This window comes from Euprymna scolopes, chromosome 25 (assembly GCF_053919585.1).
Source record: "Euprymna scolopes isolate OS-2025 chromosome 25, ASM5391958v1, whole genome shotgun sequence".
NCBI classification, from domain to species: Eukaryota; Metazoa; Mollusca; class Cephalopoda; order Sepiida; family Sepiolidae; genus Euprymna; species Euprymna scolopes.
This window is the reverse complement of record NC_136506.1, coordinates 62,374,836-62,393,802: the sequence shown is the minus strand read 5'-3', so window position 1 is coordinate 62,393,802 and position 18,967 is coordinate 62,374,836. Positions and strand designations below refer to the sequence as shown.

General features: G+C 32.0%; 1 protein-coding gene across 1 annotated transcript in view; it reads left to right on the top strand.

Annotated features, from left to right (window-relative positions):
- The window catches only part of LOC145247393 (uncharacterized), a 288,614-nt gene that overhangs the window by 191,836 nt on the left and 77,811 nt on the right, over positions 1-18,967 (top strand). Inside the window, exons 8-12 of the mRNA XM_080109097.1 lie at positions 955-994; positions 5,080-5,257; positions 6,765-6,840; positions 14,826-14,884; positions 16,102-16,319. Coding sequence (XP_079965223.1) covers positions 955-994; positions 5,080-5,257; positions 6,765-6,840; positions 14,826-14,884; positions 16,102-16,319 — 571 coding nt within the window. The remainder of the gene's footprint in view (positions 1-954; positions 995-5,079; positions 5,258-6,764; positions 6,841-14,825; positions 14,885-16,101; positions 16,320-18,967) is intronic.

The window sequence follows — 18,967 nt, the reverse complement described above, 5'->3', positions numbered from 1 at the left end:
GGATAAAAAAATTCCAACTCCGACTCCGACTCCTAGTACATTTAGAAATCCGACTCCGACTCCAGCTAAAACCTCCGACTCCCTCCGACATGAGTTAAAAAAATAACAGAATGGATTTTCCAGGAAAACTCCAATTGCTCCCCCCTTTCCCAAGGGCACCTTTTGGATTAAAATGGCTAAAATTGACACTTTTGTGCTTATAAAAAAAAATTGATGCCTTAAATTAAAATTTTCTAAAAAGTTGTAACTAACTGATTTCTATATAAGTTTGTTTGTCTATACTTCGCGATAACTCTTGGGTGTGCACCAGTGAGTGTTTTAGGGATAATAAAAACACTCCATTTTTTTTTGGAACTATTTTTTCCAAAATTTTCTGTGTATGTCTATTTAGCAGTTTTGCATGGTGCTGAACTCAAGTTTAAATAGGTTAATGTCTTGAGGACTTTTGGGGCTAAATGGGGGGGGGGCAAATGATAGACTTGGTCATTTCTTTTTTTGTATGGTGCATAACTCAAATTTACATATGTTAAGGCCTAAAACTACACTGTTTGTTCATTTTACCCAGGATTTGACATCCCCTGGGGACTTTTGGGGCTAAATGGGGGAATGCTGAACTTAGTCATTATTTTTTTATGCCTCGTTCACTGTGCACTCACGGGGGACCATGCATACTTCACTTGTTAATTTATGAATTTTATAGAAGTTTAAATCTCATAATACTAATGGTTTTATGAATAAACTGAAGCCTAGTTATACTGGTATTCTTCCATTTGCAAAAAAAAAAAAAAAAAATGGCTGACAAGTAATGAAACGGACTTAAACACAGATTTTTTCACCAGACCGTGATTTATTGATGAAACTATGGGTGGCAAAGCTAGACTTCTGTAAAATTGAATGATTTTTTTTGTTTTTGGTGGGTTCCATTTTTATTTGTATATTTTGCATTTTTTACAGCATACATACTGCCGAAGATGTGTAAATAATCATGATGAAGGTACGTTTATTATTAATTATAACTTATTTTTCAAAAATTGTTTTTTGTCAAGTACATATTCTATCTTGCTCATTGAGTGAATTCAGTGTATATAAGAGCCAGGTACGTCCAAGGATGGAGTATCGTTGCCACATCTGGGCAGGAGCTACTAGAAAGATCTTATCCTGCCTTGACAGTGTTCAAAATAGACTTTGTAGCCTAGTAGGGGGTGCCCTTTTCTCTTCCCTGCAACATCTTCCTCACAGAGACGTTGCAAGCCTGTCTCTGCTTTATCATTATTTTTATGGCAAGTGCTCGCCTGAGCTCCAATCTAAGGTCCCCCCCCTTGCCAAACTTTCACGAGAAACACTCTAGCTGAAACCACTATCAATAATTTCCCCCCACTCTTTATTTGTACCTAAACTTAAGCGTAGATTCCATGAACAAAGCTTTTTTCTTAGAACTGCACACCTGTGGAACTCCCTTCCATTTGCCTGCTTTCCAGCTGACTACAATTTGGTTGTCTTCAAGTCTAATGTAAACAAGTTCTTGATGAGCCAAGTAATCCAATTTACCAAATTTCCACTACTAATGATTATGATATTGTCCCATTGACTACTGTACACTCTTTAACCCTTATCCTCGAGTGGCCTCTGGGCCTGGATAAGTGGCGCAAAAAAAAAAGATAATAGTTTTAGCTTAAATGAATCCAGAAGCAGAGATAATCCATCAGCACACATAGCTCTGTTCGCGAATAACATTGCTGATGCGTAAACGCTGTGACATGAGCTAGAAAAGTTTGCAAATTACATTGGTCTTTGCGTTAATGCAGATAAGACAAAGTTTATGACTTTCAATGCAGAGGGGGGAGATCAAAGTTTTAGATAGAACAACACTGAAAGAAGTTACTCCGTTTACATACCTGGGAGCAACATAGGTTCCACAGAGAGAGATATCAAAATTCACATTTCAAAAGCATGGGCTGCATTGGATAAGCTGCAGTCAGTATAAACTTCAAGGCTAACTGACAAACTGCAAAGGCAGTTCTTCAGAACAGTGGTGGAGTCTGTCCTTGTCTACAAAAGATTGGAAAGAAAGCTAAATGATATGTACACCCCTATGCTAACAGTGTTAAATAAATCTTGGCAAGATCATCCTACGAAACAGCAACAACTTTATCGCAACCCACCTGTTATATCTACTACCATCAGGGAACAAGGTTTGTGATTTGGTGACACTGACCATACTGAACATTGGTACTCCCATGACCGCCTAAACATGGAAATTATAATAAAAGTTCCTACAAATTTATGAAACCATGTGCAATCAAGTCCGTGATAATTTGTAGAAAAAAATCAGTAAATTTTCTCAATCCATAGTGGTTATTAATTCATGCAGAATAAAATCAATGACCTGGTCAACATCTGGTAATCTAAAATGAAGTCACTAAGATTAATATGGAGAGAGATGTAATATTTTCTACAATTTCTAATATTAGAGCTGTTCATGGGAGACTTGCTACTTGGCCCATATTGTAGTCAATGAAGTCTCAAATAAGAGGCAATAGTTTCCTATCAAGAATGTTAAAGTTTGACCAAGATAGGTTATTTGGATAGGGTAACCTTCCAAAAATGTCATCCATAGTATCATTAATAAAATTCTCTATTATTTAGGCAATCCCACCAGATTTGCTGCAAATAAACTCAAGTCCATGTTAAACTTATCCACTAAATTTCAGTCATAAATATTGAACAGTTTTTGTTTTATCATTCAAACCTGATTATGATGAGCAAAATGTCCAATCGCTTCTGTCATGATTTTGCCTATGATGGCTCTTTTCTCCAGATCAGGAATAGTTCAGATCAATTGTTTTGATCACCTTCTGCTGATAAGATAATCATCAAATTGTCCTTATTAATGAACGATAAAACAGACTTGAAGATTCATAACTGAAAATGTGTGAGGATTAATTTTTATCTATGAGTCTGTATCAAGTTGCCTATTAAAACCATCCCTAAACTATTCCTGAACTGAAGAGGGCTACTATAGGGCATTGCCAAGAAAAGAATCTATTGGAGTAGTTGAGAATTTAGCATATCATATCCAAGTGTACTTCTCATTGAAAAGAAATGAAACAAAATCTATTGGAGATTCATTTCTGGTGGCGGGGGAGTCAACATGAATTGTGTTCCACTTCTTCATCAAAATTTGTATCGCTTGTAAGAAATATTTTAAGGATGGCAAGCACTGCTTTTAAAGAGGGTGAGTAACAACCGATTAAAAAATCAAATAAGATCTCATTATAGTGATGCCCTCAGATACTTTGCACTCCAATATCTTAGTATGGAAATTGGAATGTAATATTGAGATTGGAAGACATACAAATTAGATTGAAAAGACTAATTAAAACACTGACAGATTAGTCACATAGAAACATTGGAAAATTAGGATGAATTATTTTACTAGTGATAAGAATAAGAAATCATTTAATTAAAAACTTTTAAATAATTGAAGAGAATTGCCTCCCAGCACCCTGGAAAACCTCATCAGTATGTCCTGTATTTAAAAATTCAGGTTATTGGCCAATTCCCTCTCAATACAGACTAACCAATCTCCCATGCATCATGAGTAAGTTGCTGGAATCTGTTAAATAGAAAAGTAGTCAACCACCTCAGCAAAAATAATCTCCTCAGTGACATGCAATATGATTTTCGTTCTGCTAGATCTACAGCAGATGTGCTAACAGCTATATCTCATAGGATTAGTGAATCTCTAGATAAAGGCTTCCTTTCTAGGACAATTGCTCTTGATATATCAAAGGCCTTTGATCGAGTATGGCATAAAGATTTACTCCACAAAATCTACGGTATAGCTGGAAATGTCTTTTCAATTTTTAAATCATTTCTCTCTGATAGGTTCATAAAAGTAGTAGTTGGTGGGCAGAAATCAAAAGCTCACAGTATTAATGCTGGAGTCCCTCAGGAGTCCATCCTGGGCCCAACTTTCTTCCTGATCTGCATCAATGATCTCCTAAATCGCATCTTAAGATCATTTGTAGACATTTATGCTGACGACACTACCATCGAAGGCCCAAAACAACCAAGTTCTCTCTGATTTTCTCTCCTCTGATCTTGAACACATGGTGCAATGGGGAAAGAGGTAGCTGGTTAATTTTAATCCATCTAAAACTAATCTTCTATCTTTACATCATCAGTACTCTGATTCCTGTCTGGCATCAGTTGAGATGGAGGGCTCTCATCTTGGGGAGGCTCCATGTTTTGCATAGTGCTATTTTTCCCTGAGATAGAACACTTGCATCAAATCTCTTGCCAAAGCTGCTGGAGGGATGGTGGGATCATTTTGCCGCTCCGGTGGATATCTTGCTGCTGATGCAGTTCTTCACCTGTATAGGAGCCAGATGCATCTGGGAAGGAGTTGCTGGGGGCACCTTGTCCTGCCTTGGCAGAGTTCAAAATGAACTTTGTAGCCTGGTGGGGGATGCCTTTTTCTCTTCCCTGTAGCCTCCTCCTCATGGGGTAGGGGTTGTGAATCTGTTTCTGCTTTATTGTTATTTTCATGGCAAGTGCTTATCTGGGCTCCGATCTATGCCCCCCTCCCCTGCTTGCCTGATTTTCACGAAAAACACTTGTCAAGCTGAAACCACTATCAATAATTTCCCCCACTGCCTAAACCTAAATGTAAATTTCATTCTTGGAACTGCACACTTGTGAGGCTTTGTTCCATTTTCCTGCCTACCAGCTGGCTGCAATATGGGTGTGTTTAGGCCCAACGTAAACAAGTTTTTGATGAGCTGTCCCCTTAAGTAATTCAATTTACCAAATTTCCACTAACAATTACTATGTTATTTTCCCATTGACTGTTGTACACTCTTTAACACTTATCCTCAAGTGGCCTCTGGGCCTTGATAAGTGGTAAATATTGTAAAAAAAATATATATATATAGTGAAATGTTTAAACTATGTCTTTTTGATGTGGAAGGTTATTACTAAGGCATATTTTTTTTTTTAATTTTTATTAATCAATTGAATTCTAATCTAGAAATAGGTAGTCACACACACACACATATATATTCATTTTTGTTTTAGGTACATGTCCAGTTGACAACCAAAAATTGAACATTGTGGTAGCGAACATTGCTGTGTCTGAACAAGTTGGTGAATTAGTGATACACTGTAAATATGCCTGTATACCTACTGAAGATGGCCAGCCTTATGTTGTAGATAAAACAAAATGCCCTGTAATAGTCAAGCTAAACAGCAGAGGGTGAGTAACAACCGATTTTTCCATTGTTTTATAACTGGATGAAATATGAGAAAAGACCAAATTTATCAGAACATGAGTTCTCCGCTTTTTAGCAGACTTTTGCTTTTTTCTTTTAATCCAAGAAAAGCCAAATTTCTCCTTAAATTGCTAGTCATCCATGGATGTGAATTCTCTGCTTCTTGGTTGAAATCAGCTTTTTTTTAATAAGAAAATAACATTTTAAATTTTTTTAATACTTATCACTAGCAAGTCGTTTTTAATTGTTTTTTTTTTTTTTTTTTTTTTTCAATGCCATACACAACAAGGGAGCCGATTGGGAAATTCATCTTGATTTGAGTTTTTTTAATCCCTTTTTGTGATCTACCTGATGAAATATTTAAGATAATTTTACCTGTATTGAGATTATTTTAAGTTGAAAGATTTTTAATTAAAATAATAAATAAATAATAAAGTTATATAAAATAAAGTCTGTCTCTTTCTTGATTTTGTCATCGATAGCTTTCTATCAACAAAATCAATATTTGATTCTGGTTTCTCAGTTCTTTTGATTTGTTGTAACATGTTAAGAATAAAATGTAATTTGATTTAATTCTTTCAGAAAGCCAGGTCAAAATTATTTTTATATGGATGCCATCTTAAAAAAGGGGTGTAACTCTGTATTCATCAATACAGAGTTACTTAATTTGGTCTGGAACAGAAAATATTTAGGAAAAAATGGCATAATTTAAAAAAAAAAAAGAAAAGACAAATTGCAAGCAAAGACATTACCATTAAATAATATTTACCCTTTTTGTGGTAGATTTTATGTAAAGTATTGAGAACTTTAAGCTGAGATTTTGCTAAGAAACTCAATTTACTGCAAGTTATACTACTGATGTGTTAAAAACTAAAAAGTAGGAAAAAAAATTTTTTTTTTCTATTAATGTTAAAAGAAGATAGTGTGCTTTTTTAAAAAAAATTTTCTGTATAGTGTTTTTTGTTTTGTTTTGTATAGTGTTTTTTGTTTTGTATAGTGTTATTTTTCCCTGCTGTATATGGACATATGAATAAATACTATTTTATCTTTTTTGCTAAAGTCTGCTAATCCTGAAGTTTAGTTTTAGTTATTGCGTCACAAGAAAGAGTGAACCATCTGAATGCCACCTTATAATATCATCCACGCTACAAAGTTAAAGTTCTTCAGCCATTTAATGTGGGTAGACGGATTGGAAAAAAAGCTTGATGTTAGGAAAAACCGATTGGAAAAAAAAAAGAGCAGAGGAAGACAAAGTTCACTGACAGTTTTGATGGGGTCACTAAAAACACAACTATAGATCTCATCAGAAAGACTAAATGCTCAGCAGTCTGGAGAACCATCATTATCGATGTCTGCAATAACAAACTTGATATTTGAAGAAATTTTATAAAATTATTTTTTAATCTGATACAGAGAAAATCAGAAAGTTAATTGTCTGAAATCCTTCTATATTTTGGAGTTCAAGCTTCATTATTTTTTGTTATTTTTCAGTGCCCATGAAAATGACTGTGATTATGCACCTGTTGAGTGCCCTAATAATGTAGGGTGTCCACCTTTATTAAAAAAGGTGAGATTATTTTTTTCGTGCAAGATTTACATTACTATTGAGTTTATATTGCTTTTAAAGCTCTCATCACTTGTATCAGTTTTTTTTTCTTAACATTAATTATCTGTATGCAAATGATTTCAATTCAATGTTCTACAACTGATTTTAAATAACATAAAATTCTACAAATTCACTAAATTTGTATAAAATTCAATCATTTTGGCTTGTGATTAAGAACATGCACAAGAATTGCATTGGATAGTCTTGCTTTAGTTTGCTAATCGCTTTTAGAGAAGATAGTTGGAGCTTATATAAGTGACATCCTCCTATAGAAATTATTATATAAAAAAAAGGTTGGCTGAAATACCTTCTTACACTCACATGAACTAATTTGTAAAAGACTCTGAATGCCATGTAAATGATAATGATGTATGATAGAGAAGGTTAGAGGGAATGAGTCACCATGCCATTTCTCACAACCCTAAAATGGAACCGGATTGATTGCTTTTTTGATGTTGAAGAGCATGACTAAATCAGTTAGGAAACTTCACAAAAGGAGCTTGTTAAAGGGGGGATATTTACTGGGTACTTACAATACCTTTTTAAAAAGTATATTTGAAATGAAATACAAATTTTAAAATCTTAATCTTAATTTCTAGATAACACTGTTAGTTGTACAAATTTGAAAAGCATGAATGGCATAAGTGATACGAAAGTAAGTTATGGAATAGATTAGCTAAATACAAATATCACTGGATCTAGTGTATTCATTTATATTATAATAATCCAATTCTTCTTTCTAGCTATCAATAAAATAACACCTTGTGTTCAATGAATATTTTATAATGTTCTATTTCCCCCGTTAAATAACCAAAAATGATAACCAAAAATGATAAGCTATAAATCAAAATACAAATTTCTTTGGCAACCATTTATAGAAATTTATGAAACTTTGAATATGTAAACAAGAAAAAAAATTTGCTAGGAAAATTAAGAATTTTTTTATTAATACTTGTTTTAATAAAATAAAAACAAATTCAGTGATTTAACTTTCTGGAAAATATTTAATAAATACAAATGAAAACATGAATATATAAAAATTTGTTATTTAAATTCATTAATTTTTAAAATTTTCAACAGACAAATTGTTTCAACTTCCTCACTTGCAATGAAGATGGCAAAAAATATTTCATTTTATAGATGAAATAAAAGTATATAAATATTTATGAGATATGTATTAATACTGAGGTCATACATATCATCACTATTTATTCTACTTTGATTTCATTTGAAAAGTCATAAATTGTGACGTATCTTTTTAGACATTGTTTTTGCATAATCAAACATAAGTCTCTTCACTTCTAAATTATCCTTGTTAGTTTTTCCATTCAATTTATATGTGTGGTTTCTAGAAACACTATGTAAATTAGATGGCAAGCTTTTTCCAGTATTGTTATTTAATTTATGCACACTCTTTCTCTAAATGCTCACAGAGACATTAGGAAAAATTTAGTGAGTAGTTGAATCAACATAGTGAAAGGAGGGAAGAGGAATGCATGGCTAAGTGAGAGATTGGTAACCTGTTCAGTTAATTACAAAAATATGGTTAATTAGAACAATTAAAATAGAATGTTTCTTCAAAAATCTCAATCCCTGAGCTAAAGTATATTTTAGCATGTATTTTGTGGCACATGTTAAAATAAGTTTGCATATTAATGTCTTTACAAAATAAAAAACAAAATAAAAGAAGTAAAAGTCAGCCAAACCTTTGTTTGGGTGAAGCCCTGCCATTGGCTAATGGAAATATTAACTCATGAAAGGGAATAATGAGGAATTTGATTGGTTAGCTAGCTAGACTAAATATTACATATACAGGGTGTCCAAATAGTCACTGAAGGTTTGAAAATCTTTGTCATTTTACCATTGATTATTTTTTTTTCTCTATTTCAGATATTTTTACAGATAATATTTTGGAAATTAATTATGGATAAGTATAGCATTGAACAACATACAAGTTGTGAATGGCAATGTCAAATGGCCACCATGTTCCCCAGACTTGACTAACCCCAACTTTTTCTTGTGAGGATAGCTTAAAGAAAGGGTTGGTTAATGAACCCCAAACCCTGCAAGAATTGAAGGAAAATATCAGAAATGAAATAAAGGTGTTAAATCGGAATCCAGAGTTTCTGCAATCTGTCATGAATAATGCTTTGGAAAGAGCATAAATATGCGAAGCTGAAAATGAGCAACATTTAAAAGAAATTATTTTTTATAAATAAAGATTGTTTGAATTCTGCATTTTTTATATTCTGTTTTGTATTTTGTAAAGACATTAATATGCGAACTTATTTTAACATGTGCCACAAAATACATGCTGAAATATACTTTAGCTCAGGGATTGAGATTTTTGAAGAAACATTCTATTTTAATTGTTCTAATTAACCATATTTTTGTAATTAACTGAACAGGTTACCAATCTCTCACCTAGCCATGCATTTCTCTTCCCTCCTTTCACTATGTTGATTCAACTACTCACTAAATGCATTTTAGTGAAACACAGAAGCGTTTATGTGGCTTAATTGCCATAAATATATTTTCTTAGCTCTACTCATCTATTGAGCACTGTTGAAGTGAATACTGAAAATCAATATGTAAAATATATTTCCTTATAATATTTTATGTGGATATATGAAATAATATATATATATATATATATATAGAGAGAGAGAGAGAGGGATAGGAAGAGAATGTACAATTTTCTTAACAAAATATTAACCAGAATGCTCACTACTAAAATGAATCAAACCTATTTTTATAAATAGATTTAGTTGACATGGTAGAAACTAACTCGAAATTTCATAGCCATACTGTTTCCATATTTCAAGGAATCTGAACAGATATGTACAGCTAATCTTTAGCATTATAGATGGAACTACAACATCAAAGACTTTGATTGCACATAAATATACTAGCAGAATACCCATTCCAGAACAAACAAAAATGAATTGCCCAAACAGTTTTGCATCGTTTTTATATTCCTTTACAAAGATTAAATTTAAGATATAATGTTATTAAACTTTGTCTAGAATCATAATTCCAGTTCTGATCCAAATCTAAATGATTTTAATTCTAGAAAATGTCTAAAAAGTTTTCAAAAGAAATTGAAATTCAAGGAATCTTAATGTGTATTAAATAAGTCAAGTTTAATGCAAATCTGAAATCCAATCTTTTAAATACTACAAAGAAACTGAAATTTGGGGAATGTTAATTAATTCGGTTCTAATAACTATTGTTAATATTTCAGAAAAATAGGTTTCTGCATATATATGTACTAGCTAAAACTAAATTAGATTAAATATAACCCACATTTGAACCTCTTACATCTAACAGATGTGTTCCAAAATTCAATGGTCAGATAATTAGTTTAAAAGTGAATTTTGTGTACACAAATATATAAACTTGTACACATATCTAACTTTATATAAATAGATTACTATGCATATCTTAACAAATGCAAACATTACTTCTAAATAATGACAGCTTTCAGTGGTGGTCTGGGCTACATTGAATGAAAACAAAATGTTAACAATCATGTAATGAGAATTGTGAAATTGTTTTCAAGGTCAAAATCGATATCATTATCTTAACAACTGAAATCTCAATAACATATTTTGTTTTTCAAAATGTGATTTTGACCGACTATAGATATCAATATTTTCATCCTTTTTGTTTAGAAATTGTGTAAAGCAAAATAGCTGCCGTTGATTTAAAATATGGCAGTGACCTGGCCAAAGTGAATCATTGGAAGCCATAAATCTATACCATGAAGCCGCAGCTGTATTTGGTGTCTAATTGGAGCATTTCATGACTTTGATTCGGGTCAATGGATATTTGTAATACTTTTGTCAATCCAGCTGATACCATTCTATTATTTTCTGTTGGAGAATCTTCCGGAATGTTTACTGAACTTAGTGACATTGTGTGTTGAATAAGCAAGGTTTGATATTCAATTTCTGCTTACTCTGTGATTTGATGAGGGTAAGTTTGACACAAGATCAGTGCAGAGTACTCATAATCAGGACATCTATATAAATGATCTTCATCTAGGGGCACCAAAGCTATCAATATTTGGAGTGAATGGGTCTAGCTAAGAGAATTCTAGGCCTTAGGCTGATTTGCAGATTTAAAAGGCAAAATGAAAATAATTAAATACAAAACTAAAAACAAATTTGATTTTCCTTTTCCTCCATGTACAAGTATATGTATGTTTAGTATCATGCAGAGATGCATACTATGGACAATAACTGCAAGTGAAAAATGTTTGACTAAGAGAGACCACCCAACGAATCTGCTGACTTTTGAAAATAGTAATCTCTTCTTGAATACAAGATTCCATGCTATGATTATGAGCTACCTAAGTTTTGGAAAAAGTAATGTTTATCCACATACGAGACACTCTGAGAAGTAAGTTTTTATGTCCATAGATAAACAAGCCCATGGCTTTCAAGTAGTTGATTGAGTGATCTACTACATTAATATATATATTTTCGTAGGATGAGCAGAGGAGGTCAGTTAGATTTCTGTAGTTCTCAAATACAGATGGGCTCTAAACTAATGAATTGTGGCCAATTAGAAGCTATTTGTCATTTGTTGTTTAGTAGAAGAAAATAAGTATCGCTGTGATATCTGTCAAAATAAAACATTCTTATTTCTTTTAAAATGGAGTTGTAATTTTGTTTGAAGAGAAAATTCAGCATGACTTCTTTTGGTTGTGGCTATTTCACTCTTACAATAATTTCTAGCATTTGTTTTCGTCTATTTGTACTTATGATAATTGGTGGAATGCATGCTGCCTTTGTGCAATGGTAGCTGCACAATTTAATTTTAATTTATATTGGTATTTGTGAAATTACTAAAAAACTATTAATTAAAGATTACAATTATTACATTGCATAATAGAGAGACTTCAGTTAATTTAAAACTAGAATTTTTATTTCATACTATCAGGCCAGTGTCCCGAGATGTTTATCCGACATGGAGACAGGCCATATAATACAAACAAGAAAATTACGAATATAACTTTAAGTATGAAATTTACAAATTATGCATAGAAAAACGAAAATTCAATGTAAATTTTTTTTAAATTGTGTAAATTTATTATTATACTAAATATGAGATAATCAACTCTAATGTTTTTGCTTACACACACACACACACACACAAAGAGGTTCCAAAAGTAATGCCTCCTATTTTTTTATTCCACCCAAATGGATCAGAGGGGATTGCAAATTGCATTGTTACCATGACAGAACATTTATCACGTGAAACATCATCTCTTTGTTGCAGATATTTACAGTGTGGGCTCTAAGAAAGCAAACCTTGTCATGAATGTGTGTCAGAAGCAAAGATGCATCATTGAATTCTTCCATGCAGAAACAATTGAACCAATCAACATTTATTGGTGCCTGTTGAACATTTACGAAACTGATACAGTTGATGTCAGCACAGTTAGGAAAGGGGTTAGTCAATTTCAAAGTAGCGGTAGAGATGTGAGTGACAAAGTGCACTCCGGATGCTCATACACAGCCACCACCCCATCGCTGGCAAAAGTGCATTGAAAATTATGGGGACTATGTAAAAAAATAAATTCTGGAGCACAAAAGGTTGCTTGTTTTAATGGTACCACCCTCCATCTTTGAAGCTCTTAAACTTTTTTTAGTTAAAAAATAAGAGGCATTACTTTTGGAGTGACCCGTGTGTGTGTGTGTGTGTGTGTGTGTGTGTGTGTGTGTGTGTGTGTGTGTGTATATATATATATATATATATATATATATAGAGAGAGAGAGAGAGAAAATATTTTCACTGTTTGAATGCATTAAAATTTGAATAATTTAATGTTTAGAAACCAGTCAAAATGCAGATTTTTTTTTTTTTTTAATAATCATGTTTATTTTTATAAATTCTAATTTTTTAGTTTTATAAGAATCTTTATAAGGAAAATTCAAGTAATATTTTTTCTTTTTCTTAATAGATGTATTTGGGGGTTACAATATAACAAAATAAATTGTTTTGGAATAATTATAATTTATGTATATATATAAAAAAAAGCTACTCCAATATAAATATGGATTAGTCAATATTTGCTTCCCTAAATTTTTTTTTTTTTTTTTTTTTTTTTTTTTTAGTTCGCTCGCACACTCTCTCTCTCTCTCTCTCTCTCTCTCTCTCTCTCTCTATATATATATATATATATATATATATATATATATATATATAAAGGGTTCCTTCAGTCTTTGACAGACTATAGATACCCATGAAGGGGTGCCTACACATGAAATTGTTTTGTGTACGTGTGTGGTAGGAGGTGCGCAATCTTCAACCACACCTCTCCTGAGTCAACATTGTTAAATGCCAGTTGCAAGTGAAGTGTATATACAAGATGACATGAAACAATGCCGAAATAAGCGGAGAGCACATATAGCACCTAGAATTTCCAAATGGTCACCCATCTGGTATTAAACAGGCTCAACATTGCTTAACTTCGGTGATCTGACAAGAACTGGTGTGTCAATGTGATTATGCCATATATATATATATATATATATATATATATATATATATATATATATATATACACTAGCATGCTGCCCGGCATTTTCTAGTCATAAAATACACTTAAATGATATTTTGATTAATGCATATTTCATATTTATTATTATATTATTTAGTAATGATTTAAAAAAATTTTTTAAATAAATCGTGCGCCACCACCAAGGATCGAGACTAAGGCGTTTAGTTTACAATTTAGTTTTTCCTTTAACATTAATGCCTGAGCTATGTAGACATGTTTGCTGCCAGGCTAAAAATTAAAACATAAACCAATAACTATTATGTTATGCATGCATATTGATAATGTCGTCATTTGATCATCACCTGGAAAATTCCATTTTTTAATTTTCACGCTTTTGCACTGATTTTCTCTAGCTAAAACCCAAATATAAAGTTTTGCATAGCTTTGAATACTCTATATATTAAGTTTAATGTCTGTAGACCAAAAACTGACAGGAGTTTGGTGGCAAAATGTTTTAAACAAATATGTATATGCATGCATAAATATATATATATATAGAAAGAGGTTTGTGTTTACTATAACCTTTTTATGCAAATATTACGCAAGTATAAATCATGTAGAATATCTACATGAATATAATTACACGTAATAGTTAACTAAAGATGATCATCCCATAGAAAAATTGAAAAGAACTAATAGGGAATTAATTAAAATGAATGTTTAAAAGAATATGCAAATTAGCTAGATCTTTTGCAGATGAATGCAATTCCATGACCCATGTATAACAAAGTTGTATTTTCTTTTTAAATAAATAGAAAAACGGGATTTTAATATGAATATCAATACACAAAAAACAAAACACCAAATTAATAGGAATACATATGCGTTGGGCGTCTGGGGTAATTTACCATATAACAAAATAAATTGCTTTGTTTGTGTGCAATCGAACCAAAATACATTATAGTGAAATTTAGTTTCATAATAATATTAGGGGTGGAGGGTGACTTATTTGATTGGCTATGGTTTGAGTATGTGTGTGATTTTGTTAAAGAAGTGCGCTACTTTGATTACTTGGATAGCAATCCAAAGAAGTTGACCTGAAAATAGTCTGGAAAATGTTTCTCACCCAAGATGCTAATTTTCTATTTTAACTATATATAAAAATATGTGTACATAAAATGAAAACATTCATTGAAAAAAAAACAAAAAAAAAAACACACAAAATGGTGAATCAATGAGATGCCATTTTGTAAATTTATGTGCAAATTAGTTATGCCTAGTATGTATACCACATAAACATGTATATTAGAAATGTATAATTCTTATATTTTTGTAAATGAAAATAAAGAGGTTTTAATGTCACTATTATTGCAAGAATTTATTTTGGATGTATATCAAATGTTAATAAAATATTTCTTTTTCTTTTTATCTCTAGGATTTAGAAAGTCATCTAAAAATTTGTAATAATGTAACATGTCCTCATCAGAAATACAGGTAAGTAAATGGAAAAACAATAACAAACTTTGAACTTTCTTTTATCTCTTTGATTTTCTCTCACCTGGTCCACATGTTTGAATTGAGAGAATGAGTGATAGCTAAGGATCAACAGGTGGTCCTAGTTAAATGGAAGTTAACAAAATCATATGACCTTCAGAAAAAGATTTTTCTCTTTTCAAGCAACACACCTAAACAAAATAAACATGAAAAGCCGTTGCTTCTCATTTAGTTCCATATAGGATAGGGGTGAGCACACAAAATAACTTAATTAGTGCATAGGCCCAGTCGTGTGTATATTCTCTCCATCTTGGGATTTCTTGTGCCTGTCCATTCTGTCTAATAAAATTCACGTTAAGTGATTTTGGTCAAGTTTGGTCATTTTACTATTTTTTTTATGGTAATTTAAGAATTCAGCCATCAAATAATTTTTCTTTAAAAATGTTACAAATGTTAGTAATGAGAGAATAAACATAATACATGTGAAGAAAAGTGTCAGTAAACAATATCTAAATAAAAATATTAATAAAGTTCCGAGATATTTTTATGATATTCAGCAGAGAAGAATATGTCCAATAGTCAGTTACCTCTCTCTCCCTTAGTCAAAATACTGTTAAAAGTATGGAGATCCTTGAAGTAAGGCCTAGTTCAAAACTGCAATATCACACAACATATACACACACATAAATATATATAATTAGGTTATCAAAAAGTATATCTTCAACAAGACAAAACTTATCAAAATAGAGAAACTCCACACTATTAAAAAAAGTAATGTAGTAAATAAAAGATGAGGAATAAAAGTTTAAAAAAAAAAAAATATATATATATATATATATATATATATATCACTTTATTATATTGTCAGAACAATAAGGAAAAGTAAGAGAAAACTTTAAGTCAAAACTTATTTCTTCATTCTCATTTCTAAACTAAATGTTATTAAACCAGTTTTTTTATCTATATTTACATTTTTATATAATTCTAGCCCTTCTCCTTTTCTGATGAAAAGCATTTAACTTCAAATGCCATGGCATTTTTTTTTTTTTTCATTTTCTCTTTTACTTTATTGTTTTGATGATAATTTTACCTATCCTAGAAAGCACATACACACACAGATGCAAAAATGCGTCAATTGCATTTTCTTTTGGCTTTAGCCAATTTCCAAAATCTCTGTTTCTGGTTGTAAAATTGTTTTATTGTTCATCTCTTTTCAGCTGTGATTTTATTGGAACCCAAGACGACCTTGTTGTACACTTGCGAACATGTAAATTTGAAGGCATGAAAGATTTCTTACAACGAACCGATGAAAAAATTGCAGAGCTTCAGTTTTCTTTGGTGACTAAAGAACATGAAATCGGCTTCCTTCGTTCCATGTTGGGTAAACTCTCTGAACGTGTTGAGACTTTAGAAAAAACAGTTGATATGCGTGTGGGTAAGTTAATTGTGGATTTTCTATTTCAAATTTTCGTCCACATCCTTGGTTATCAGTCATTTTCAAGAATGAATAGAAGAGATGAAACCCAAAGTTTTAAAGATTTTTAATTTGAGGTCATTATCAAAATAATATAGCAGATCAGAAATAGTTAACTGTTCAATCATAATTTATTAATTCTTAGAAAAATTTCAGGTTAGTTGAAAACTTTTATCCATCAGTCGGCAATTTCTACACTTTTATTTGGGTTATTATTATTTCGGTCAATGTAATTCTGGAATCTTTCTGAAAAACTCTGGAATCCTTCTGTCAAACTTGTGAAATCACCAAATTTCAAATGAAATCCTTTATATAATCTAATCCAAGACATTCCCGAGTTTGATCAGATACACCTAAAGAGGATGGGAGATTACATTGGCTGAAATGAACATATAACACTGAAGATAAGAAGAGTGCTTCAAATAATACAAATTATTATTAGCTGGCGAAAATCAGTGCAAAAGTGTGAAAATTTTTTTTTACAAAGGAATTTGCCAGGTGAGGGTCGAATGAAGGCATTACGAATATGCATGCATAATGTAATAGCTATTGGTTCATGTTCTAATTTTAGCCTTGCAGCAAACATATTTTCATAGCTCAGGCATAAGGAAAAAGTAAATTGTAAGCTAAATGTTTTAGTTTCAATTCTTGATGGTGGCACACGAGTCATTTTGTTTATTTAACTTTTTAAATCATTGGGTTCAATATAATCTATATATATAAAAGTGAAAATGTATGTGTGCATGTATGTTCGCTTTTCCTCAATGTCCACGAAAGGCTTCTTTCAAAGAAGTGCTTGCTCGCTTCACAACTTTTTAAAACTTTTTATATCATCTATAAATTGTAATATCTACGACTTATCCACGGAGATCGCCTCTCTATTTAATTTTATTGACTTTCAAACCTTAATTATTCCACATTTCCCGCATCGGCACACGTTACATTCAGTTTTCGGTATAAAAAAAGTGAACCTCGACTCTAATCACAGGCCCAGAGCCAGTTTGGTCAATGTCGACTTCGTCATATCAGACTGTAGCTTTCATTTCGCTCCTCCTAATAAACAGGGAGCAGGTTTTTAAAAACAAACAAACCTATTTATTCAAAACTGTCCCGCACAAAATAACTGCTGAATACCTATCGCCGTCATGTCAATCAAAAACGCGCACCTGTTTTTTTTAAAACACTTTACTATTTTCCAACTGCGCATCGTCAACGCTTCGGGTTTTTTTCACATACCCCGAAAAACACCCGGGCAACGCCGGGTACCCCTCGCTAGTATAATAATAAATACAAAATCTGCATTAATCAAAATATCATATTTAAACATATTTTATAACCAGGCAATGTCAGACAGCCTGCTAGTATATATATATATATATATGTGTGTGTGTGTGTGTATATATATATATATATATATATATATATATATATATATATAATTAAATTTATTCATTAGTTCAATAAGGTTACATTAGCTTGTTAATAGCAATATATTATAGGGGAAAAAATAGAAATGATATATAGTTGGGAGGTGGAAGTTTGGAGAGGAAATGATGGGAGGAAAATATAAGGCAAAAAATACAGCAAAGAAATATTGTAAAATAAAGAGAAATGTCAAATTGTAATAAGATATTGAGAAAAAATAATAGGATAAAATAATGAAATTGAAGAAAATATAAACATAACCATACAGAATGATCAAAAACCTTATGGCACTAAAGGTAGTAAATGATCATGATGTGACCATCTCGATGGTAGCATTTATGTATCTGGGTGTAGTTAGCCATTTTCCTTAAACCAGTTTGAAGCTGAAGAGTTAAGATCCTTATGTGGTAAATCTTGTGCGGTAATGGATCAGCAGTATTTCGACAATGGTTCTGTATTGCAAGCATGTCAGTAGGTTTTTTTTTTTTTTTTACTCAAAAGATTGTAGGCGAAACAGAACACAACTTTCCACTGAAATCAATTTTCAAACTAGAAGTTATTTCGGCTTTATATTACCTTTTGGCAATGGAGGACAAGATTTTTGATGTCTGGTTGATTTCGGAGTATAGTGATGCTGCAGCTGATATACCCATTATCGAGTGGATTGAAAATGTGAAACTTGTGTGTGACCTTTGCACTATGAAAAATGTTGAGCATGTCCTGCCATTGAGATTGTGAGGTGGAGCTCTACAGGCATCTTAGTATGGAGCAGATGTAGAACAGGTCAAGCAGGCCCTTATAACCATATATGCTAGTGATCCAAATGAAAGTTGTTATAACTGACAACAAAGACCCTGCAAGTCTGGGAAAAAGATGGCACTCTTCAATGGAAACAAGGAAGTCCAATTCCGGAAATCTCTGATGAATTGACCCGTTGTTGCGTATTTTCTCTCTGTGGTAAATTCGTTGGTCACTTCTCAGTATGTGGATGGCTCCGAGTGGCAGTTGCATTTATCAAGCACCTAGCAACTGCAGTAACACAGAGCTGGGATGACAGAATTAAAAACGCATCCCTCTATCACATATTGGCAGAAACTTTGAGAAAAGTACGAGACGTGGATCCCATTGGAGGAGACTGGTGTGCAGACGGTAAGGAAATTACAGTCTGGGTGGATGCGGGTTGC